Source organism: Cervus elaphus, chromosome 27 (assembly GCF_910594005.1).
Source record: "Cervus elaphus chromosome 27, mCerEla1.1, whole genome shotgun sequence".
NCBI lineage: Eukaryota > Metazoa > Chordata > Mammalia > Artiodactyla > Cervidae > Cervus > Cervus elaphus.
The window spans coordinates 28,761,750-28,788,880 of NC_057841.1; the positions used below are offsets into that span (position 1 = coordinate 28,761,750).

The following is a 27,131-nucleotide window of genomic DNA, read 5'->3' on the forward strand; positions in this document are numbered from 1 at the left end:
TGAATGGCTCCTCCTTCTCCAGGGGAACATTAACCAGGATACCTGTTTTCTGAATCTCTTCCTTTCCCTCTGACTCATGCCTGAGCCATTTGGTAAGCAGATGGGGCAGGAGAAGGGGATTCCCTGGAGAAAGAGAAGTAGGCATGGCTTTCTTGACATAAGAGAAGCCATTTTGGCCTAAGCCATTTTGTGATCTAAGCCTGGCCTCAATGCTTGTCCTTGAAGAGGTCTCAGTAATGATGATCTTAAAGGAGCAAAAGAATGAACTGAGTTATCAGGTAAGAGAAATAACAATAGCAAAGAAAATGAATCAGTTGTAAAGATTCCCAATTCTGTTTCAACAGTAAAGATTAGCCTGAAGAACTTTCTTGAGCTGTTTTGCAGAACTGAAACCCACCTTGGGCTCTCAACCACCAGATAAACTGGAAATTAAGGCATGATGGTGCTGTCCTTTTCTGACCCTCCTGACTTCAATCAACTAAAACTTGGAGTCTATCAACTTGGCCCCAATACAAATACAAAAGTGCATTTGTCATCCAATAGCAACTGTGTGATAAATCTATTGGCTGTAATGTCTGAGCACTTATATATGCATAGAAGCTATGGGTTGTATTTTATGGTATTTGGATGATTTTTAAAAAACAACACAGAATAAAACACCATTGAAATCTCTCACTAGAGTTAAACCAATATACTCTGCATAATCTTTCAAAAGTTCAGCCTCCACCAGTTATTACCCTCCTCAAAGACCTTGCATGCCCCTGGGGTAAAGAACAGACCATTTGCTGGGCATATACCCTGAGAAAACCAGGATTCAAAAAGATACATGTACCCCAATGTTCACTGCAGCACTGTTTACAGTAGCCAGGACATGGAAGCAACCTAAATGTCCATCAACAGAGGAATGGATATAGAAGATGTGGTACATATATACAATGGAATATTTACTCAGCCATAAAAAAGAACAAAATAAGGCCATTTGTAGCAACATGGATGGACCTATAGATTGTCTTACTGAGTAAAGTAAGTCAAACATAGAAAGACAAATATCATATGATAAAGTTTATATGTGGAATATTAAAAAAGGGGATACAAATGAACATATTTACAAAAACAGAAGCAGAGTCATAGATGTAGAAAACAAATTTATGGTTACCAGGTGGGGGATAAATTGGGGGATTGGGATTGACATATACATACATACATAAAGTAACTAATAAGAACCTGCTGTATAGTACAGAGAACTTTACTTCATACTCTGTAAAGGCTTATAGAGAAAAAGAACATAAAAAAAAAAAAAAACAAACCAGTGGCTATAACTGATTTACTTTGCTTTACACCTGAAACACAGCACTGTAAAACAACTATACTCCAATTTAACAACAACAAAAAGAGAACAGAGCTTTTGAGCTTGGCTCCCAGGAGTCCTCATGCTCTGCCCATCAGTCTGTCTTATCTCCCACCACACCCTCCAGGAACTGCTTCCCTCCTCTTCTCCTAAACACATCTTCCAGAGTCTATTCCTGGCACTCTGCCCCACCTATTCTTATCTAGGTATGACTCACCTTCTAAAGTCCAAGTCAAAGTCAGTCTCCTCTTCCTTGACATCAACAAAGTGATCTCTCTCTCCTCTGAGATCCTACAGAATTTGTTCATTGGAGATGTTTTTTATGGACATGTTGTCTTCTCCTACAAAGTTATTATATAAATTCCTTGAAGGCAGGGTGATATAGTACCCTTTGCCCTATATCCATAGTTTTGAGCCTAGTGTGAATCTGAGGAAAGATGATTTTGCTAAAAGCTAATTTCCATTTGTTAGATACATAAAAATTATGTTTTAAGAGGTATACTGACGCTGAAGCTCCAATACTTTGCCCACCTCAAGTGAAGAGGTGACTCGTTGGAAAAGACCCTGAAGCTGGGAAAGACTGAAGACAAAGAGAGAAGGGGGCAGAGAGGATGAGATAGTATAGTATAGTATCACCAGCTCAACAGATATGAGTTTGAGCAAATTCCAGGAGATAATAAAGGATAGGGAAGCCTGGCGTATTGCAGTCCATGGGGTCACAAAGAGTTGGATGTGACTTAGTGATTGAACAACTAGTTTGTGTAAGGAACTGGAAATATGAGAGTTCAAACAGCATGCTTACCCTTAGAAAATCTCCCTTCTAGCAATCACCTTCATGATAATCTTATTTTTCCTAAATAATCACAATCATACTAGAGGAACTGGTGTTCAAATCTTTAGGACAAGCAGACATGTTGACAGTCTGAATGGAAACTGAGGTGTGAACTCCAAGTTTCACGGACCCCTGGATGTGGCAGATTTGCTCTGCAGCATAGCGTAGCATATGTGTGCTCAGTCGTGTCCAATTCTTGGCAATCCCATGGACTGTAGCCCTCCAGGCTCCTCAGTCCATGGAATTTTCCAGGCAAGAAATACTGGTTTGCCTTTCCCTTCTCCAGGATATCTTCCCAACCCAGGGATCAAACCCACGTCTTTTACGTCTCCTGCATTCGCAGGCAGATTCTTTGTCAGTTGCACCACCAGGGAAGCCCATGGCCCTGGAGAAAGGTTTGTGCTGAGAAAACTGAAATAGACATTCTCTTCCCCTCTTGTTGCCTTCTGCCTATGTACACTGTGTGCCTCTGGGACCCTCCACACCATGTGGAACAGTGCACGGGCCTCTACACTATGACCATCTACACTGTGCTGACTGCTAAGTCCACCCCTTCCTTTTCCTGGACATTTTATCTCTGTTTGCCTTCAGTTCAGTTCACCAAACATATATTGAGCACCTACTGTATTCAAGGCATGATGGAAAGCACTGGCTCCCTGCCTTACCGGTATACGCTTTATGCTTTATATAATGTAATATAATATATATGCTTTATATAATTTATATATTATATAGAACATATATAAATTTATATTACATATGTGTGCTTTTATAATCAAAGCAGAGTAAAATTTACTAAGAGGATTAGGTTCAAAAGCAAATAGGTCAGGTAAAAACCACAGAAAATCACCTGTGGGAAGTGCTTTAACAGTTTATAAACCCTACATTAAGGGGTACAGAGGAATGAGGCCCCCCTGAGGGAACAGCCAACTCATGCTTGAAACACCACAAACTCACTGTGAGGCAGCTTGAGTGTGATACGTTGCGTACGAGATGAGAATTTGCTGTGTATGAGTGTGTACGTGTCTGCCTTTCCTTTTCTCGAGGAAAAGGAAAATTATAAAGATGTGTGCAGTAAGACTATAAATCTCCGTCTTTCTCTTTTTCAGGTTCCGATTGCCCCAATACGAGACAATTCTCCACTTCGACTGTATTCCAAGCAACTGGTCTTTCAGTGTTCTAACCATAATGTAGTGGCTCTAGGCTGCCACCTCGCGGCTGTTACACATATGTGTTTTAACCAGCCTCTTGCTGCGCCTCTTGTAATTTGATGCCATTCCTAACAGCTGCGTTTTCATCACCACTGACTCCACCTGGTGTCGAGGAACGGTGTGTTCCTTACATGACAGATGAAGAGTACAAATATGTGCTTTCTTATGAAAATAGATTACAATCTTTTACATCTTTCGGGATAACAAGTGTCCCAGGAACTTACTAAAATTATAATAAATTATAATAAAATATTGGCAGGGTTGCACATTACAGTCTAGACATCATTATGGTTGTCTCCCAATTACATGTAATCTTTATTTTAAACCCCAGTATCCCACAAGCAACAACAAATTCCTTTCACGCATTTATTGCACACCTATCTGCCACTATGTGAAGGAGGCCCCAGCCCTGTAAGGAGGGAGACATGACTACTGCTGTACTGCAATCTTACCCTGAGGATTTTTGTCCTCTGGGGGCCTGGGAAGAGCACTCAAGTTCCCCCTGAAGGAGTCAGTGATGTCTTCACAGGAGAGTTTAGGCTGAGGCTTAAGTCAGAGGTCAAGGGGCCAAAGTCAGGGGGATGAAGGGGAGGTCGAACATTCCAGGGAGGGGAGAGCAGAACCTTCAGGTGGGAAAGCACACACAACCCCGTCCTGGGACTCGATTCCATTTCACTAGCCCAGGCAGCACTCTAGGATCTAGCTTTTATTATTATTTTTTTTCCATTTATTTTTATTAGTTGGAGGCTAATTACTTTACAATATTGTAGTGGTTTTTGCCATACATTGACATGAATCAGCTATGGATTTACAGGATCTGGCTTTTAAAGAGACCTGTTTAAACATTCTTAGGAGAACCGACACCAAGCTGGACCCTCTGGGGCCCTCCCAGATACAAAAGTCTGTGTGTGTCCTGTTTGATTTTGTAGGGAAAACGCTGCAGCCTCTGAGACCGCCTGTTCCTGAGTTCCAAAGGGCAGATTCAGTTACTAATTAGTGGAGTGAGGAAATGCATAAATAAAGGAAAGGCAGTCATGTGTGTGTGTGTGTGTGTGTGTGTGTGTGTGTGTGCACTGTCACGTCCAACTCTGTGTGACCCTATGGACAGCCAAGCAGGTGGTCCTCATCCTAAACCAAACAAATCAAAATCTCAGGATGATGGGATAAGGGCATAGTTGTTTTTCCAGTTTCCCAGTGATTCTGTTGGTCAGACAGTGTTGAATACCACTGGTCTAGCTGGGAAAGACTCTTATACAAATTAACATAATGCTCTGATAACAAATCTCTATTGATGTAATAAATGCTGCTCGGGGAATAAGCAGAATATAAGCTTCATGAAGGCAGAGATTTTTTTGTTTGTTTGTTTATTGATATATCTGCTTCCTTGGTGACTCAGATGGTAAAGAATCTGTCTGCAATGCAGGAGATCTGGGTTTGATCCCTGGATCAGGAAGACCCCCTGGAGAAGGGAACGGCAACCCCCTCCAGTATTCCTGCTTGGAGAATTCCATGGACAGAGGAGCCTGGCGGGCTGCAGTCCATGTATCACAAAGAGTCGGACACAACTGAATGATCAACAACAACAAAGATCTCAAGCACTAGAAAATATGTAACATAGCAAACCAGCTCATGTTGCTGAACTATAACTTTTAAAATGAATAAATAGAATTTCAGCAAGATAGGGTGTGGGAAAGGTATTCAAAGCAGAAATACTAAGAGACATGTGAATAAGTGTAGAGTACGTGGAAAGAATTTCAGTCGACTAAAACTAGGTTGTAGATTACAAAATGGACACCAATGGAAAACTATTGATCTCTAGGCTAAGGAAGTTGTTCTATCTGTTGTGCACATAAATCGGTAAATAAGAGCAAAACCTACTAAATTTGTAATTTTCAAAAATAACCCTCAGTTTCTAAGGTTATCAAACATTTCTATTTATGTACCAGCACTCCTATAAAAAAAGATACCTGCATTCATTTTTATAGTGGAAGAAAAATGATAAGGTTAATCACCTTGTGTTCAAAACTCGGTTAAGAGTTGGACCTTTATTGCTGGATATTGGCCAAGCAAAAGAGAACAAAAACCTAGCTTTCCTAAAAAAAAAAAGAGTTGGACCTTTAAGCAAGACTGGTACGTTGCCTGTATTTTACTACAGAAGCACAAGATACAAAGAAAGATTTGGTTGGAGATTTAATATTAGAAGATGGTAAGAATATATAACATTGTTGGGAATAAGTATCTCTTAAAGCAGATCATCAAATTATTACTAATAATTAGTAGTAGTAGTAGTAAGAATTCTGAATTGAATGTCTTTAACAGATTGGAAAGAAATTCTTCAAAGGAAAATTTGTCTTTGGAGGAAGACTCACGAATTAGTGGAGAAAAAATTCTAACTTCAATAAGTTTAAAGGAAGGTAGTGTGATCCCCAGGCCAGAGATTTTAAAAAGAAAATGGTGGTTCCTGGAAAGGGTATTCGATTAATAATAATGTAAACATAAACTGAGAGAACAGCATGGAAACAAGTATACTATCAAGGGTGAACCAGCCCAGGTTAGATGCATGAGACAAGTGCTCAGGGCTGGTGCACTAGGAAGACCCAGAGGGATGGAATGGAGAGGGAGGCGGGAGGGGAGATCAGGATGGGGAACACATGTAAATCCATGGCCGATTCATGTCAGTGTATGGCAAAAACCACTACAATATTGTAAAGTAATTAGCCTCCAACTAATAAAAATAAATGGGGGGAAAAAAACTGATCCCAATGAGGAAGGGAAGGTAGAATACTTCAAACTGCATGTTAGAAAGACACCAAAATTTTTGAATGGAATCAGTCTTGTAAATGGGATGTGTACATGTGTGCATGTTCAACTCTAAGTCATGTCCAACTCTTGGAGATTCCACAGACTGTAGCCTACCAGGCTCCTCTGTCCATTGGATTCTCCAGGCAAGAATACTGGCATGTGCTGCCATTTTCTCCTCCAGGGGCTCTTCCCAACCCAGGGATTGAACCTGCATCTCCTGTGTCTCCTGCATTGGCAGGTGGTTCTTTACCACTGAGGCACCTGGGAAGTCCAGGTTAGTAACTGCTTTCCTTCAAATGCCTTTATATACAGAATAAATAGCAGTGATGGCCTAAACCTGTCAAGGATCATTTCAAGGTTAGTGCACAGGATATCTAGAACTCTTGAAATATTCTGAAAATTAAAAAAAAATTTTTTGAGAGATATATTTTTAAAAAGAGGGAAAAAACAGAGATAGGTTTTATTTGAGGGAGAAGGTACAATTTAATCCAGTGGTTCTTAAACTTTGGGTACATGAGAATTGGGCTTCCCTGGTGGCTTAGATGGTAAAGAATCTGCCTGTAATGCAGGAGAATGGGGTTCATTATCTGAGGCTGACAAATTGCTGACCCCATGCACACAGTTCTGGACCAAAGGTCTGGGATACAGCATATGATTTTTTTTCTAACAGATTCCCAAGTAATGCCTATGCCTCCAGTCAGGCACCTCATTCTTGAGACACACTCTGGTTTAATGCATGTCTTGCTTTGGCTTCCACAAGTAGATCCTGAGAAAAGGATTCAGTGTAAGTTGTGTAATTGGAGGTACTTCTGTAGGGAAAACAGGCAATGAGTGTTCTGGGAGTGTTTAGCAAAATCTGGCCAGTATGGGACCCCCAGGACTGCCTTGAACAAATAAGGTGAGAAGTGAACGCTCAGAGGAATAGATCACACATATCTAGATGGGGAAGGGCACATATCTAGATGAGGGTATGGGTGCCCTCTGTTGAGAAGACAGTTAAGTATGAAGACTCTCTGGTGATAAAACTGGAGGGAAGGAGGCAGGGATCAAACTTTAAAAGAATGACATAGCCCGAGGACATGATATAAACTGATTAGAATCAAGTAAGTCCAAGATGGCAGAACAATCATCTTCCACTAGACCTAGAGCCTCAGTAGATGCTCATCGTGATGTATCAGCAAGCTAAACGACACATCCACCAGTGCCATGACAGTTCTGAAACCAACCATCAAAGGCCAAAAAGTGGGAGGTGGCCTAACTCCTGGAAATCCCCAAAATAGTTGGAATAATTCTCCCACTTATTAGCCTATGAAATTAGCCCATAAAAACTAACCACGCAGTATTTCAAGGTTGCTCTCACCTTCTGAGATGGCCTACACTCTGACTGTGGAGTGTTTGCCTCCAAACAAATCCACTTATCTATCATTTTGCCTCTCACTGAATTCTTTCTGCAATGAGACATCCAGAAACTGAGCTTCATTAAGTCCTGAAACTGGATGTGTGATCTCAGAACACCATGGGTTCGAGTCCCAATCTCAGTCACATGGTTTCAGTGGGAATATGTTTGGCAACTTTGAAGGAACGGAATCTATGGCTACAACACCCTGGTCTCTAGTAAGGAGAATGGTGTAGGTGCAGCTGGGAAGGTCAAGCAAGAAGGAAACCATGTAGGTTTGTAGGCCAACTTAAAAATGTACACTGTTTGCATCTTGTGTGAGAACAATGGAAGTTATTGGATGATTTTAACCAGAAAGAGATGGGAATACCACACCACCTGACCTGCCTCTTGTGAAACCTGTATGCAGGTCAAGAAGCAACAGTTAGAACTGGACATGGAACAACAGACTGGTTCCAAACAGGAAAAGGAGTACATCAAGGCTGTATATTGTCACCCTGCTTATTTAACTTCTGTGCAGAGTACATCATGAGAAATCCTGGGCTGGAGGAAGCACAACCTGGAATCAAGATTGCCGGGAGAAATATCAATAACCTCAGATAGGCCGATGACACCACCCTAGTGGCAGAAAGTGAAGAAGAACTAAAGAGCCTCTTGATGAAAGTGAAAGAGGAGAGTGAAAAAGTTGGCTTAAAACTCAACATTCAGAAAATTAAGATCATGGCATCTGGTCCCATCACTTCATGGCAAATAGATGGGGAAACAGTGGAAACAGTGGCTGACTTTACTTTTTGGGGCTCCAAAATCACTGCAGATGGTGATTGCAGCCATGAAATGAAAAGATGCTTACTCCTTAGAAGGAAAGTTATGACCAACTGAGACAGCATATTAAAAAACAGAGACGTTACTTTGTCAACAAAGATCCGTCTAGTCAAAGCTATGGTTTTTCCAGTAGTCATGTATGGATGTGAGAGTTGGACTATAAAGAAAGCTGAACGCAGAAGAATTGATGCTTTTGAACTGTGGTGTTGGAGAAACTCTTGAGAGTCCCTTGGACTGCAAGGAGATCCAACCAGTCCATCCTAAAGGAGATCAGTCCTGGATGTTCATTGGAAGGACTGATGTTGAAGCTGAAACTCCAATACTTTGGCCACCTGATGCGAAGAACTGACTCATTGGAAAAGACCCTGATGCTGGGAAAGATTGAGGGCAAGAGAAGGGGACGACAGAGGATGAGATGGTTGGATGGCATCAACGACTCAGTGGACATGAGTTTGGGTAAACTCCGGGAATTGCTGATAGACAGGGAGGCCAGCCTGACATGCTGTGGTTCATGGGGTCGCAGAGTCGGACACGACTGAGGGACTGAAATTAACTGAACTGAACTGAACCAGAAAATGATGAGAAGTTCGAGGATATACACTAAGGGGAACAAAAGCAGATGCAGGAAGTCTGGTAGCACCCGTCAAGTAGGGGTGAAATCTTTGGGTAGTGGATGACAGTGAATAGGAAGAAATGTAAAGACATTTTAGAGATATTTTGCTGTTGTTGTTCAGTCACTAAGTCATGTTTGCCTCTTTGCGACCCCATGGACAACAGCACACCAGGCTTTCCTGTCCTTCACTATCTCCCAGAGTTTACTCAAACTCATGTTCATTGATTTGGTGATGCCATCCAACTGTCTCATTCTTTGTCACTCCATTCTCTTTTTCCCCTTAATCTTTTGATCAGGGTGTTTTCCAATGAGTCTGTTCTTTGCATCAGGTGGCCAAAGTACTGGAGCTTCAGTATCAGTCCTTCCAATGATATTCAGGGTTGATTTCCTTTAGGATTGACTGGTTTGATCTCCTTGCTATCCAAGGGACTCTCAAGAGAATTCATCAGCACCACAGTTCAAAAGCATCAATACTTTGGTGCTCAGCTTCTTTATGGTCCAACTTTCACATCTGTATGTGACTACTGGAAAAATCAAAGCTTTGACTATACAGATCTTTGTTGGCAAAGTGATATCTCTGCTTTTTAGGAAATAAAACAGGATTTAATAAGACTTGGCTATGTGAGGTAAGGAAAGAGAAGTGCCAAGAACAACCCCTAGGCTTTTTTAGCCTAAAGAAGTACTGGAAGCTACTATGATTCTGCGTTTTGGAACACACAGAACTAGGAATGAGAAGGTAAATGCGATCTATCACAAATTTGAGATGCCTGGGAGACCATCAGAGATGCTGAGGAAACAGCTGGATACACAGTTCTGGTACTCAGAGGAGAAGTGCAGATGAAAACTTTAGACTGGTTTACATGAAGATGGTACTTGAAACCTGTATGAATGTGATCACCAATGTACAATGAAGGATGAAAATCCTCGATTAGGGACAAAGAACACTGTGAGAAAGAGGAAGGGTTAGGTTGAGCCCTGAAAAATTCTACTTGAATGCCTGGTCAAAGATGATCAACCCACAAGGAGTGTAATCTAAGGAGAACCAGGAAAGTAGAGTGCCATATATATATATGCCTAGAAAAATAAGTATCTCAACACAATAAAATAAAACAAGTACTAACTAGCCATGAGACTTCCATCAAGGAAATAAGGGACTTCTTAGCACTAAGGTTCTAGAGATACAAACCCTGACTTCCATCTTTTCTACTGAGGAAAATATTAGGAAGAGTGGCAGAAACAAAATAAGTAGAGATTAAAGCTCAATATACATGAATAAGAGTCAACAGCTGCTTCAGATGAATTCACACCTTTAGGTCTAGATTAACAGCATCCCAGAATGATAAAGAGTGAGACAACTCCACGACAATGGTAATAATGACAGTTGTTTGCTGAGCACCTTCCACATTAAACTTCATATTCAATCTGCAGGTTAACACGAAAAGAATATAAAGGATGCCTATCTTCCATGGATCTACTTCTGCTGGGGATTGCCTGAACCCAACACACACCCTAGAATACTCTTATCTGACCTCTTCTGCTTCCTATTGATCACTGCAGTTTCTCTCTTCCTTCTTGGCCTAGTGATTCTGAACTGGTCACACATTAACTGACCTATAGTTTTACCTCAAGATTCTGATTTTGGGGCCCAGACTCATAGATAACTCAAGACATACAGCCCAGGAGGACCCAGCCTTGTCATGTTCTCAAGGTGGGCTGAGTATCAATCTCTGATAATTATAGCAATAATCCTTTTACATTTTTTGATGTTATAAATAATCTTCAAGTAATGATAAGGGTTAAAGAAGAGTAGATATATGTATATGTACAACTGATTCACTTTGCTGTACAGCAGAAACCAACACTGAGAATCAACTATACTCCAATAAAAATTAATTTTAAAAAATAAAGATTAATTTTAAAAAGGCAAGACAAGAGTCAAGTAAACCAGGAAGTCCCAGGTTTAGAATAAAAAGGACATAGTTTACAGTGGCCTCATGTGTACATTTCCATCTTTGGATTAAATGATGTAATGGCTCAAACCAACTCAAAATTTGTTATACAATTAACACGCCCTTTCCAGTATTACAATTTTCACAAACTTCAGATCTACTTGCCTCTTTATTACTCTATTTTCCGACATTACATACTAAGCAGCAGAGCCCGAAAACAGAATCTCCACTTCAATTTACTAATAGGCAGGTTTGTACTGAAGAACCTCATACTCACGATATCATAGGCCTCTATCTGGATCAACTCCTGATTTTTGGTACAAGAAACACTTGTTTAGAACCAGAATATCCTCTCCAATATCATGGCCTAAACAAACAATGGAGGAAACAAAAACTTCTAACTTAACCGAAATAATCACACCTTTCACCAGTGAAGACAATACATCTCACATATAGTCCCCCTTTAAGCACCCCTAAAAGAACTTATGTTCCAAGGACACAGCAAGTGTACTCTGGAAATTACCAATGAGAATCATGTTACTTGACAAAATTCTAGAACTACTGGCTTGTAAGTAATTAGAAAATAGTAATTAGAGAATGCACTGTATATTCAATAAGTCACACTGAACTAAAAATATTTCATATTTTAATGCATTTAATAGACCATGGAAACTTACATTACCATATGTAAAACAGATAGCCAACGGGAATTTGCTGTATGTCTCAGGAAACTCAAACAGGATGGGGACGGTGATGGGAGGGAGGTTCAAGAGAGAGGGGATATATGTATATCTATGGCTGATTCATGTTAAGGTTTGACAGAAAACAACAAAATTCTGTAAAGCAATTAAAAAATAAATAAATAAAAGAGTTGTTAGCCTCGAGAACAAAATGCAAGAGCTGGAGACTAGGATATTTAGGCATATTTGTAAGTAGTTTAATAACCATACTCAAAGATTATTGTTTAGTAGATGGAGCCTGTCTGAAGCAGTCTTTAGTGATTTGCTCCTGAGTTAGCCTTGGTCCTAAATAGTAAGGCCAAAGTCTGCTAACCAAATTTGTAAATGAATCTTGGAGTGATTAATATGAATGCCAAAATCAAAATTCAAAACATGTAAGTGGTGCTCGCTTCGGCAGCACATATACTAGGGTTGGAACGATACAGAGAAGATTAGCATGGCCCCTGCGCAAGGATGACACGCAAATTCGTGAAGCGTTCCATATTTTAAAAAAAAAAAGAAAAAAAAAAAAAAAACATGTAAGTGGCAACAGGGGCAAAACTAAAAAGGTAAAATCCAATAGTCATAAAGGTAAGGTCCTAAATTATAAAAAATATTTTATAGGTTATAATTGACAGACTTCCATCAATGCTCATGCACACTTCAGCAATTTTGATAAAAATTTGGTTTCTAAAACAACATACATAGTAGTACCAAATTTATCCTGCAAGGATCAGAAGAAATTTTAAAGCACCGTATTGTGATCAGGGAACCAACAACTGAAAGCATTAACAAAATTAAACTGGGATAAGACAATGAAGATCCTAAAACCAGGTCATGAGGAATGATCAAAAAAAAAAAAAAATGAGGAAGTTTAAACTGAAATTTAAAAAATTCCTGATATTGCAAGAATGTCTTATTTTATGTATTCAAAAACAGGTCATAACTTTTATTTTTGATCAGACTAAAGTACAGAATGATGAAGCTATCTTATGGTATTCAATTGGATACCATCATGCCTTATAGTCTGAAAATATTCTGGAAAAGCTCAGTACCTTGGAAAGTACACCTCTCAGCTCCATGATACTAGAATCACAGACTTTATCACTTCTTGCTAAGCCATCGTCTCTGCTCAGCTCAATCTCCTCCATAAGCTGCCTGAGTTCTGCAGCCTGTCAACTTGAAGACACAGGTTTAAATTTCAAAAGGCAAGTCACAAATTATGTTTTTCTTCCCATTAAAAACTTTAACTGCTATATTTAAAATGAATAACCAACAAGGACCTACTGTATAGCACATGGAACTCTGCTAAATGTTATGTGGCAGCCTGGATGGCAGGGAAGTTTGGGGGAGAATGGCTACATGCATATGTATGGCAGAGTTCCTTCACTATTCACCTAAAAATGTCATAACACTGTTAATTGGCTATACCACAACATAAAATAAAAAGTTAAAATAAATACGTTGTTTTTTTTAGAATACATTTTGGTTTATTTTTTAAAAAGTTCAAACTTGCAGAAAATTTACAAGACTATTACATAAGTTCTCATATCTTTCTTCTATTGTCTTTAGGTGTTAATGTGGTGGTTTAGTCAGTAAGTCATGTCTGACTCTTGTGATCCCCATGGACTATAGCCTGCCAGGCTCCTCTGTTGGTGTTAATATTGTGTCACATTTATCTATGTCTTTCCTTTTAGCCTAACCATTCAAGTGCAAATTGCAACTATCATGACCTAATAGTTCTGATTTATCTTTTAAGAACAGAGACAGTCTCTTACATATCTACTTTACATATTGGTGAAGGGCTAAACACAGAGACCAACGGAACAGAAGAGAGAACCCCCAAAAAGAGCCATACAAGTACACTCAAGTGACTTTTGTTTTTCCAAAAAATGATGAAAAAGCAAACTCCATGCAGGATGGCAGTCTTCTCAACAAATGGTGCTGAAGCAACTGGACATCCATAAGCAAATAACAAATAAAAAGGAACCTCAGCTTAAATCTCAAACTTTACACAACAATTAATGGATTATAGGTTTAAAGGTAAAACAGAAAATTATAAAACTTTCAGAAGAAAACATAGGAAGAAACTTCTAAGACACAGGGCTAGTCAAGAGTTCTTATGTGTGTAGTATAATTCATAAAAGAAAAATCAATAAATTGTACTTCATCAGAATTTAAAGGGTCTTTCCTGGTGGCTCAGTGGTAAAGAATCCATCCAGCAACCAGAAGACACGGGTTTGATCCCTGGGTCAGGAAGATCCCCTGGAGAAGGAAATGGCAACCCACTCCATTTCTCTGGGAAATTCCATGGAAAGAGGAGCCAGGTCCATGGGGGTGGCAAAGAGTCAAACACGACTTAGCAACTAAACAACAACAACAAAATGTAGAACTTTAAACCTTTTTAAGAAGAAAAAAGAGAAACCAAGACTGGGATAAAATATCTGCAAACCATATATATGACAAAAGGCTTGGACCTAGAATATATAAAGAATTTTCTAAACTCAATAGCAGAGAAAAAAATAATCCAGTTGGAAAATGGGCAAAAGATATGAACAGATGTTTTACTAAAAAGGACATACAGATGGCAAATAAACACATTAAAAGATGCAACATTACTAGCCATTAGGAAAACATGAATTAAAACCACAATGAGATATCATCATATACCTATCTGAATGGCTAAAATTAAAAAAAAAATATTCAAAATACCAAATGCTGGTGATGATGTGTAGAAACTGAATCCCTCATACATGGTTGGTAAAAAGGTATAGCTGAACAAACTTGGCAGTTTCTCATAAAACTATGTATACATATCCACAATACACCACCAAACTCAGGAAATGTTAAAATATTACCTAATACATGGTCAACATACAAATTTCACTGGTTGTCCCAGTTACTGTTCTTTATAAAGACAATTTTCCCCATGGTGGATCCATGCATTCTTAACCATTTAGAAACAAGTGGTTAATATCATGTACACAGGGTACATTTTAAGTTGTATTTTATTTTGTTTTTAGATATTTTCCTAACTATACTACAAAAATGAATAATAGGTAAAGGTATTTATAAAAGCTGAAATATTGAGCCTAAGTTTTTCAACTTCTCAGGAGAAAAGAAATAAAAGTAGATTAAAAAGGGCTGAAATGGAATGCTTACTACATATCAAGCATTGTCTTAATCTTCACCATGACTCTCTGAGGCAGGGCACTGCTATTTCACAGATAGGAAACTGAGATTGTATTATACAGATTAAATGACTTACCCAAGATGACAGTTAATATATGATGGGACGTAGTTTCAAACCCAAAGTTTTCTCAAGAGTATAGGCTTCTAGGTCATTCATTCACTATTAAGACTGGCTTTTTCTGTTTAAAGGAATCATGAGAAAGATTTTCTGAAGCACACTTCAGGCTCTAAAGGTAAAACTTTTAGAGGAAGACGGCAGATCCCTGGGAAGTTAACTGGGTTTAAATCAAGACAAGATCATTCATTAAAGAGGAAATAAAACTAGAATGCAATATGTACATATATTTATTTTTTAAAAATAGGCACAAATGGGGCATAATTACTTAGTAATATTAAAAATAAGAAAAAATATGAGGAGTCAGGTAAGAAAATAGAATCAATTAAAAAATGCAAAATTCAAACCTGTACTCGTGCAAATGCACACCACAAGATTGGAGGGGGGGGGTGCTGGTTCACTCAGATGTTCATTCCACCAAGTGAAGTAACTTGGAAATCTTCAGGAAGTCTTTATTTTACCAAGAAGGAACGAGCTAAAAGCAAGCTATTTATTTTTAAAAAGTATCTGAATATTGATTAACATAACAATGTTCAAATGTTGTAAACAGTATTACATTTTCAAGGCAAAACATTATGCCAACACATACAAGCAAAAAATGGACTTACTGCAAACTTAAATCTGACTAATGTTGTATAAAATAATTGTTTTGCAGAATCCTGAAAACAACTTTTTCAAGTAAATTTTTAAAAACCACCAGCTAGCACACAAAAATGTAATTTCCAACAACAAACAAGTAGGTTAGACAGAGGACTGATACACTTACGGATGAACAACCAACAGAAAGCCTTCTACTTTAAATACACAAGTTTTTAAAAGAAATGGGTAGGATGTTGCTTAAGGATGTTATCTTTGTAGGATGGTAGTTTTTTTTAAGGAACAAATGTGTTAGGAAACAGTACAGTATCTTACTTATACTCTAGGTAAGCAATAAGCAATCATAAGTAGAAAATGTGTCAGTTCTCCAACAGTACTTTCTAGGAATATTTTTGTTAATAAAATCCGACTATGTAAATATTCAGAAAACTAGTGTTTTCTTATATTCAAGATTACATACTATAACAAAAATCTTTTTTACACCATACTACATTCATTATGGGTTCATTAAATATGTAAGATTGATTTTTAAGGGAATTTCTACATTTAAGAATGCACCACATTTCTGAAGAGTAAAAGTAGTATTATCATCTCAATTAGATGCAGAGAAGCATTTGACAAAATTCAATATCTATTAATGATAAAAACTCTCAACAACGTGGGTATCGAGGGGGCATACCTTAACAAAATTAAAGACATTTATCACAAACTCTCAGCTAACATACTCAACAGTGAAAAGCTGAAAGATTTTCCTCTACAATTAGGAACAAGACAAGGATGACCACTCTTCCCACTTGTATTCAATGCAGAATTGGAGGGAATTCTCTGGCAGTTCAGTGGTTAGGACTCTACTTTCACTGCTAAGGACACAGGTTCAATCCCTGGCCAGGGGCAAGCTGCACAGTGCAGCCAAAAAGAAACAATATAGTGTTAGAAGTTCTAGCACAGCAATTAAGCAAGAAAGAGAAAAGGTATTCAAATTGTAAAGAAAGAAGTAAAACTGCCACAACTGGCAGATGACATGATATTACTTACAGAAAACCCTAAAAACTACCAAAAAACTGTTAGAAATACACAAAATCAATAAACTTGCAGGATATAAAATTAATATATAGAAACGTGATATTTCTATGCATTAGTGACAAAGTATCAGAAAGAGAAATTAAGAAAAATCCCATTTACAATTGTATAGAAAAGAACAAAATACTTAGGAATAAAGTTAACCAAGAAGGTAGAAGACTTGCACATTGAACACTGTATGACAAGACTTCCCTGGTAGTACAATGATTAAGACTCTGTGCTTCCACTGCAGGGGGTGTGGGTTCAATCCCTAGTTGGGGAACTAAGATCCCTCATGTCATGTCCTGCTTGTGCAGTATGCCACCCCTCCCCAAAAAAGTGTAAGACATGATGAAAGAAATTAAAGAAGACAGAAATGGAAAGATATTCTAAGGTCATGGATTGGAAGAATTTTGTTAAAGTGTCCAGACTACCTAAGGCAGTTTACAGATTCAATGCAAATCTTATAAAAATTTCAGTGAATTTTTAATAGAACAAATTCTAAAATTTGTATGGAACCACAAGGACCCCTGAATAGCCAAAGCAATCCTGAGAAAGTAGAACGGAGCTGGAAGGATCATGATCCTTGATTTCAAGATATACTACAAAACTACAGTAATCAAGACAATATGGGATGAGTATAAAAAGACACACTAATCAATGGAATAGAGTACAGAAATAAACCCATACATATATGGACAACTGATTTATGACAAAGAAGCCAAGAACATACAACGGGAGAAAGGTCAGTCTGTTTAATAAACGGTGTTGAAAAACTGGGCAGCCATATGCAAAAGAATGAAACTAGACCACTATCTTACACCATACACAAAACTTAACACAAAATGGAGTTAAAGATTTGAAGTTAAGACCTGAAATCATAAAATTCCTAAAAGAAACAGAGGCAGTAACCTCCCTGGCATCTGTTTTAGCAATTTTTGTTTTTAGATCTGACTCCAAAGGCGAAATAAATAAGACAACATCAATCTAAAGGCTTCTTCACAGAAAAGGAAACTATCAACAAAATGATACGGTTATCTATGGAATGAGAGGAGTTATTCACAACTCATATATCTGATAAGAGGTTAATGTCAAAAATATACAAATAACTTATACTACAACTCAACAACAACAAAGCAAGTATTTAAAAAATAGGTAGAGAATCTGAATAGATATTTCCAAAAAAGGATATATGGATGGCCAAGAGGTACATTAAAAGATGCTCAACATCACTATCAGGAAAATGAAAATAAAAATCATAATGAGGTATCATCACAAAACTGTTAGACTGGCTATAATCAAAAAGACAAGAAATAACAAGTGTTGGAGAGAATGTGGAGAAAAGGGATACCCCTGTAGACTACTGCTGGTAATATTAAATTGGTGCAGCCACCATGCAAGACAGTATGGAGGTTCCTCAAAAAATAACACTGCCATATAATCCAGTTATTCCACTTCTGGGTATTTATCTGAAGAATATGAAAACAAACTAGAAAAGATATATGCACTCCTATATCCATGGCAGTTTTATTTATTTAAGCCAAGATATCCAAGTGTCCATCAAGAAGTAAACAGATAAAGAAGATGCATTACATATAAGCAATGTACATAAAGATTTGAAGTAAATCTTTACAAGGCAATACTGTAGCAATGGAACACTGAAGCAAATCTAGCAATGGAATACTAGCCATAAAAGACATGGCATCTAAGACACAGGTGGACTTTGAGGATATTTTGTGAAGTGAAACACAAACACCCTGTGATTTCACTTGTATGTGGAATCTAAAAAAAAATCACGTGAAACAAAACATATACAAACTCATTGGCAGAGAACAGACTGGTGCACAGCAGAAAGCAAGGGAAATGGCAGGGAGGGTGAAATGGGTGAATGGGATCAAGTGCATGGTGATGAATGATAATTAGACTTATGGTGGTGATTACTTTTATAGCATATACAATTATCAATTTACAAAACTTTGTATATCTGGAACTTATATGGTGTCATATACCAATCTTACCTCAATAAATAAAAAAGAATGTACCATACTTCTTGCAGATGCCAAGTAGATCCTAAAATCTACATGGAAATGCAAAAGACCTGTAACAAACAAAACAGTTTTGACAAAGAACAAAGTTGGAGGACTTTCTTATGGATTCCAATACTCACCATAAAGTTACAATTATCAAGACAGTGTCGTACTGGCATAATGACAAATATAGATGAATAGAAAAGAACACAGAGTCCTAAAATAAATCCTGTTACTATGGTCAACAGATTGCTATCAAAGGTGCCAAGGGAATTCTTTGGTGAAAAGGAAAGTCATGTACTGGCTATCTCCATACAAGAACTATACTTCATGCCATACACAAATCAACCTTAAAGAGATTACAGACTTAAATGGAAGAGCAAAAACAATAAAACTTAAAAAGAAAACATTAAAAACTCCGACACCCTGGGTTAGGCAAAGATTTCTTATATAAGACACAGAACCAAAAAAAAAAAAAAAAAGACACAGAACCATGAAAGGAAGAAAAAAATGATCAAATTGAACTCACCAAAATCCAAAAATTTGTACTTCACACCATTAAGAAAATGAAAAGAATGTGCTAAAACAATTTTAACTTACAAAACATGTTCTCTATCAAAAGGGTGGTGCATGAACCCTTGGGAAGGCGAAATAGTTTCTGAACATGAACACTTCCAAGGGTCTATAAGATCAAAAATATTTTCATAAAAATACTGATTTTTAATTGCCTTAGTGTGTTACTGGTGGTGTTAATGCCTTATATGAATCAAGGCAGTGGCACCGAACATACTAATTTTTACATCATGCATTCAAGGGCAGGGACTTCCCTGGTGGCTCAGATGGTAAAGAATCTGCCTGCAATGCCACAGACCCAGGTTTGATCCCTAGGTATGGAAGATCCCCTGGAGAAGGGAATGGCTACCCACTCCAATATTCTTGCCTGGAGATCCCCAAGGACAGAGGTGCCTAATTGGCTACAGTCCACGGGGTCACAAAGAGTTGGACATGACTAAGCGATTAACACCCAAGTGCAGTCTTTCATTAAGTGAGATATTAAAAGAGATCTGTTAAGATGCCAAACAATGCCACTACTCTCAATGAAACATTTTTTAAGTTATTTTCCACTAAAAACATTAACGTTAATGTAATGAGCTTGATAGTCTATCTGAAAACAGAAAATGGTTGGTATAAAGTAACACTAAACAAACATTCATGAACTTTTCAAAAAGGTCAGAAAAACAATTTAAAACCTTAAAGGTTAGTGATTTCCTTGGCAGTTCAGTGGCTAAGACATCACCTTTCAATACAGGGGTTATGGATTCAATCCCTGATCAGGGAGCCCAAGATGCCTTGCAGCCAAAAAGCCAAAACATAAAACAGGAGCAATATTGCAACAAATTCAATAAAACTTTAAAAATGGTCCACATCAAAAAAATTTACAAAAAAAAGGGGGGGGTCTTATAGAGACAACCAAATAACCTAGGCAATCATATAAAAGCTATTCAAGTCATCTGCTAATATTACAAATATTGTACTTTTTTCTTCTCAACAGGATGACAATCAGCTGATTATTCTTTATAAAGATTATTTTTAAAGATTTTTTTATTTAAAATTTCTTTTTCTGGATTATTTGTACTTCTTGGAGACAAAGGCAACCCTCAGAATGGGAGAAAATAATAGCAAATGAAACAACTGACAAAGGATTAATTTCCAAAATATGTAAGTAGCTCATACAACTCAATACCAGAAAAACAAAAAACTCAATCAAAAAGTGCGAAAAAGACCTAAACAGACATTTCTCCAAAGGTGACATACAGATGGCTAATGAACACATGAAAAGACACTCAACATTGCTCATTATTAGAGAAATGCACATCAAAACTACAATGAGACACCACCTCACACTGGTCAGAACAGTCATCATCAAAAAGTCTACAAAGAATAAGTGCTGGACAGAGTGTGGAGAAAAGGGAACACTCTTGCACTGTTGGTGAGAATGTAAATTGATACAGCCACTATGGAAAATGGTATGGAGATTCCTTAAAAAACTAGGAATAAAACCACCATATGACCCAGCAATCCCACTCCTAGGCATATACCCTGAGGAAACCAAAATTGGAAAAGACACATGTATCCCACTGCAGCACTATTTATAATAGGTAGAACATGGAAGCAACCTAGATGTCCATTGACAGATCAATGGATAAAGAAGTTGTGGTACATATGCAAAATGGAATATTACTCAGCCATAAAAAGGAATGCCTCTGAGTCAATTCTAATGAGGTGGATGAACCTAGAACCTATTATACAGAGTGAAGTCAGTCAGAGACAGAAAGATAAATATCGTATTCTAACGCATGTATACAGAACGGTACTGAAGAATTTACTTACAGGGCAGCAATGGAGAAACAGACATAGAGAATAGACTTGTGAACATGGGGAGAGGGGAGAAGAGGGTGAGATGTATAGAAAGAGTAACATGGAAACTTACATTACCATATGTAAAATAGATAGCCAACAGGAATTTTCTGTATAGCTAAGGAAACTCAAACGGGGGCTTTGTATCGACCTAGAGGAGTAGGATGGGGAGGGAGATGGGAGGGAAGTTCAAAAGGGAGGGGATATATGTATACCTATGGCTGATTCATGTTGAGGTTTGACAGAAAACAACAAAACTCTGTAAAGCTATTATCCTTCAATAAAAAAATAAATAAATCCTTAAAAAATTGTAAAAAACAAAACAAAAATCCAGATTTTACAAACAAAATTTTACAGAAATTGAAGAGACCTGCCAGATGTAAACATAACTGTTAAATTTGTACTGAATACACAGTAATAGTAAAGACAACAGGCTCTATTTCAGGAACTCTGCATATTAACTCCTAATCTCCACAGTCCAGAGGTGAGAGGCTACACAATTTGTTCCAAACCACAGGAAGTGTTATCAACTTGCAGAACCATCAAAACCAGGCTACCTAGTCCAAGAAACTAGGCTTGCTTGTTTTAAGAGCTTTTAGTATCCCATGAAGATACACCTACTCCCTTCTTCTGTATCAACTGCAGCAGCCCTTTTTAAGCTTCTATTGGTAGTGTTACACACTACTGCCAGAAAATACAGTCCTGACATATTTATTAAAATCTTGTTCCTAACAAAATGCCCTTGAAAACAGTATGAGAAAGGTCAGGTTCTTACCTGGTTTCAGTGGAAAACCATTTGGTTACACTCTTCACCTGTTTTTCCAGTTATTACAAAAGGAAGACCAGTCAGTTTTCAGGTTTTACCTAGATGTGGAACCACTAGGAGTCAACATACATGAAAAAAGAACCACTTGTAATTCACTTAATTTTCACACAGAAATATTTAAAAGTAGCTTTAGAAGCAACTTTTTAGCTTTTCTGTTCTGGACAAAAGACAAGTTTTTGTAGGCATCTGTAGACTAAAAACTGATCTAGACATTTCAAAACAATATTGAACAAAAGTATCTGGATACAATCTTTACTGAGTGCTTCCCCCATAAGAGTATAAAAACAGGCAAAACAATTTGTGATATTAGTGGCAAGTTGTCACTCAATAAGAGGATTTATGGGATTCTCTGTATCCTCTTTTAATCCCTTGATAAAACTCATTTCTATTCCCCATCTTTTTCAGAACTGCACTACCTAATTAGAAAATTACATTGCATACTAAGTGGTATCACAGAATGAGTTTTTAATTCATATTTCTATTAGAAGTTTTATACTGTATGTATTCACATGTATTCTGGGCCACACCTTTTCTACAAATGTCACCACCTCCAGAGGGTTTATTCTTTGAGTAGCAGCCCTAAGGGGTTCCTATCAAGTTATGATTCACTGAAGACTGTAATACTTACTAAGCATGCAACAGGTGTATGACACTGTGTTTGGCAATACATTCTTATAACCCTGATACCTTATTTAAGGGTAACTTTTCCATTAAAAAATGTCTGTTAACCAGTTAACTAGCTTTCTGCCTGGTTGCTATTAAATTGCAGGGCTTGAAAATCCTGCTGTGTGAACACTTGATAAAATAGCTTTATAAGTTGATTAACATTTGAAATAAAGATAAAATAGGTTTGTAAAGTTACTCCCAACATACAGTATCAGCATGTGGTAGCTTTCTCCTATCCACGTTTTTAAATGCAAAATAATGGGTTATCTCCTACATGTCTTCCAGGATGAGTTACAAGAGTTAAATGTTATCATGTTTGCCTCTAGACAAAATTTTAATTAGACACACAAGTAGGAGAAAACCATGTTTAATTGAAAAATAAAGCAATACATCTCAAATAAGACTCTGCTTAACAACATAAACTTTTGAGGCCTGTTAAGTGGTACTGTGAAACTTAGGTGTAAAGTATCAACAGTTTCCTCCCTATTCCTAAACCTGCTCAAAGGATGGGAGGTTTTCAACAAATATTTCCATACTGAGGAGTTCCCAGGTAACAGCGAGTAAAAGTTGGTATTTTCCTTATGAAAAAATGTTTATGAAAGACACACAAGACAATAAAATGGTATTTAACTAATCCACAAACTTCAAAACACAATTTCATCAAGATGATCTCTATAATTTTCCTTTAAAGAAGTTCTCAAATCTTAGAATGGTTTTACTTGACATACTGGAAGTACTAAATTCTGAAAGAAAGTACTGAAGTTATTGCTTTAAACTGGAAAAATCTATAGTCAAAAGTCTTTTAAAAAAGAGTTCATTAAACAGCTATTCTTATAATTACACTCATGTAACCACAGAGAAACGTTCAAGCACATAGTAAACATCACTCTTTAGGATGACAGAAACAAGGCATATGTTAAGATGTATGGCTTTTTTGGTGATTGCTATTACTACCCATAAATAAAGTCATTACTATTTGACTGAAAAAGGTTTTTACAAAACTCCGTTTCAAAATTAACATTTTTATTAAATCAAGTTAAAAAAACATTCACTGTAGAAAAGTCAACAAGGGTTTTAACAAAACCAAAATATACCTTTTTATACAACATATGTATATATTAGCAGCAAACTACTTCTGAGATTTTATGTTCTTTTAGTTATTTAATTTAAAGAAAGCATAAACAATTATATTAGTATGGAATGTCAGCTAATCCACTCTTCAGCTTTTTTCTGTGATTTGGGCCGTCTAGTACAAGTTATTTTATGACTTTCATCAATGAATACTAAGAATGAACTCAATTTTGACTAAAATGTAGTGAAACAGAGTGGCTGGTAGGATCCATCTCACTACTATAGTCCCGCATTATCTTTAAGATAACAAATGAGCACCATATAAACATATAATTGTGTAGGTGTGTAAACTCAATTTTTAAGGTGTCAGAGTAGCCAAGTAGACAACTTAGCATTTGACTGTTACTTTAAAAATTTTGGTAACATACAAAATTTTAATCAACTCAGATAAACACATCAACCCCATATTACTTGTCCCTTTTAAAAATCTTAATAGAAATTCTGCATATAACCAGACAAATTGCATGCTTACATGTGTATATACACATACAAAAGTGCATGTATATATACATACACATCTTGAGCTTTGAACAAATTTCTAAATTGAGACGAAGTCAAACCTCTCATTTAAATATATAGAGAGAATGTAATATCACCAACTGCAAGTTTCTAATAAAAGGTTCATCATAGCTAACCAGCAATTCTGTTATTGAAAATTCTGAGGCCAAAGAGCTGTAATTCAGCTTACTGTACTTGAGGCTTACAAATTAGTCAGCCAAACAAACAAGATTTGACATTACCAACTGTTCACCAAAGAAATCAATTTTTCTCTTGATATTTCCTTCTAGCAGCAAAAAGGAAATATCTATACAATGAGCTTTTGCTTTTTAAAGAGTTAAAATTATTAAAGAAATCTCACTAGTCTTCAAAAATACTAAACATTATATAAATACAATTTTCTTATAGTTGAATTCTTTAGCTAGAATCTGTATTTAAAAAAGTTTCCTTTGGATTGTTTCATTTAGCACTTCAAGTCTCCATTTGCAACTCAAATAACTGGCTCAGTTTTGTTAGGTTTATATTAATCACATCATTCAGAATTTGGTACTGTGTTACCTGTGTACAATAATGTCAATGGGAGGAACTGCACCAAATTTCAAAAGCAAGGAAAAATTCAAGAATATTTAATGCAAAAAAGATAAGTACAATAGGGATTCTCTTTTCACTATTAATGAAATATAATCCTTTTAATGTTTATAAAGACAATGTCCTAAGTTTTATCTTTTAACTTATCAAAAGAATTAAGTTTTTACATGGCCCACCTTTTTCAATTAAACTAAAACAATAGACTGAATTACTTTTATTAATATACACATCAAGTTATTGAAATGGTGACTTCATGTAGTTTTCTCCTTAAAGATGGCACTTGCAGGTACAAAGATGCAGAGGTTTCTACAGCCTTCAGATGTTTACTTGAAAAGATTCTTCAACAGCAGTTCGATACTGGGTTTCCTCATCTAGCTGAAGATTCTAAAAATGTAACATTAACATGTCATTAGGAAAAACATACTCAATTATTCAATACTTTGCCCAATACATTACACATCTTGATACACATTACATATACTTGAAATCGTTTATGTTACAACATAAACTTAAAATATAAGATCTAAAATTTTAAAATTCATTTATAACTATTTATAAAAACTGATAAACAAAAGAGAGGATCAGCAGAGAATGAAATTTGAGAGTTAGAATGTCTGATGCTAACCTGAATTAACAGCATCTTAATCATAATATAAAGATAACTAAAGTCCACTCAATCTGATTATACTATTACTCCTTAACTTAAAAAATTCTGTTTCCTTTCAATTATGGTCCATGGATTTGCTTTAAAATAGGCCTCCTCTTTTACAACTCGAATAATTAAAATTAAATGTTCTTCTGTGGCAAGGTAAAACAATCTGACAATCAGATCAAAAGTGGTTCACAAAATATATTTTTGTTTTTCCAAACATAATTCTCCAGATGCAGTAACCTTTCTTACATTGAGAATTCAGAATAATCCATAATTATACCATAAAAATGCTAAAATTATCAGACTACACCTGAATTCTACATATATTTGACCATTTTTATACAGTATCACTAAAAAGTAGAAATTATACAAAATAAAAATATATATCAAGAATGATGTAATTTCAACACTGAGGGGCAGGGATGTGTAAATTCTGTTCCAGCCAATCTCAATTGCCCATGCCTGTGCTCACCTAAACAGGAAAACAAATATGAACCATTTTTTGTCAGGCTGAATCTTAATAAGACTTTTAATTCACTGAAGATGAATAAAATGCAAATTCATAATTAATAAAAGTCATCTAATTTTTTTAAACTATCAAGACACATTTGGGAAGTGAAAATTAAATTCATGCTTTGCTCTGGAGATCCATTTTTATATAACTTCCCTCATGTACTCTGTTAAAGCAGTGAACTAAGGCCAGAATCTACTATTTAACCTGGCTTTACCCTGGGTCAGGAAGATCCCCTAGAGTAGGGACCCACTTCAGTATTCTTGCCTGGACAATTCCATGGACAGAGGAGTCTGGTGGGCTACAGTCCATGGGGCTGCAAAGAGTCAGACACAACCGAGTGACTAACACTCTCACTTTCATTACTTAATAAATAAGCTCTGCATTTTTAAAAAGAATGTCTCTCACATGTAGATATTATGAGTTTAACAAGCTATTTATACTACACAAGAAATACATCCTCTAGCTGTCATACCAACTTTACTTTTCTAGCAGGTATAATTTTTCTTAAATCTAGATAATATTCATATAAATGAGCATCTTGTTAATCCGGGGGTTTGCTAGTCCTCTATTAATAATCTCTCTAGTATAGGAGGTGGACAATAAATTCACCATTTATACAAACCAAAGTTCACCTATGTTATTATAAAATCAACAGAACTTGCTCTATATTCATCCAACATGATACAGTATTTCACCTCAAAATTCATCTAGACTGAAAGGTTAATGTGACTTCAATATTTAAAAAGTATTTTCTTAATATTGAAAAATTCACTTACCACAAATTCTCCATAATCAAACTGATGTCTTTGATTTAGATGACTAACAAAATTTCTAGTAACCTGGCTAGGATCTCCCCAAGGAAGAGACACACAAATAGGACACGTCTATAAGAAACAGAATATTTCAAATAAAAAATAATGAAAATAACTTAACATTATTATTGAAAGTATTAAAACATGTTACCAAAAAATTTTACATAAAGCACTTCTAAGGGCCAAATTTCATGACTAGATTATTTCTAGACCAAATTACCTTAGATAAAGTATACTAATCTGATGCAACACAATAAAAAGAGAGGTATTATATATTCTGTTACTTAAATCTGATTATTCTACTTTTTAACAAAAACACCACATCCAGCCTTAACCAACTGTAA

The 27,131-nt window shown here is 36.5% G+C and overlaps 1 protein-coding gene and 1 non-coding gene across 6 annotated transcripts in view; one reads left to right on the forward strand and one right to left on the reverse strand.

The window, feature by feature from the left end:
- The first annotated feature begins 12,094 nt into the window (after positions 1 to 12,094).
- Positions 12,095 to 12,201, forward strand: LOC122685136. The gene has a single exon (XR_006338300.1). It is a non-coding gene; the product is annotated as a U6 spliceosomal RNA (small nuclear RNA).
- A 10,742-nt stretch (positions 12,202 to 22,943) lies between these two features.
- Positions 22,944 to 27,131, reverse strand: part of RNF138 (ring finger protein 138) — a 46,415-nt gene continuing 42,227 nt past the window's right edge. For 4 of the 5 annotated variants that reach the window (XM_043889276.1, XM_043889275.1, XM_043889274.1 and 1 more), the window contains 2 exons: positions 26,752 to 26,859; positions 22,944 to 25,193 (listed from right to left, as the gene is read on the reverse strand). In XM_043889276.1, the coding sequence (XP_043745211.1) occupies positions 25,125 to 25,193; positions 26,752 to 26,859 (177 nt within the window). In that variant the 3' untranslated portion in view covers positions 22,944 to 25,124. The remainder of the gene's footprint in view (positions 25,194 to 26,751; positions 26,860 to 27,131) is intronic. The other variant, XM_043889278.1, reaches the window with a different exon arrangement.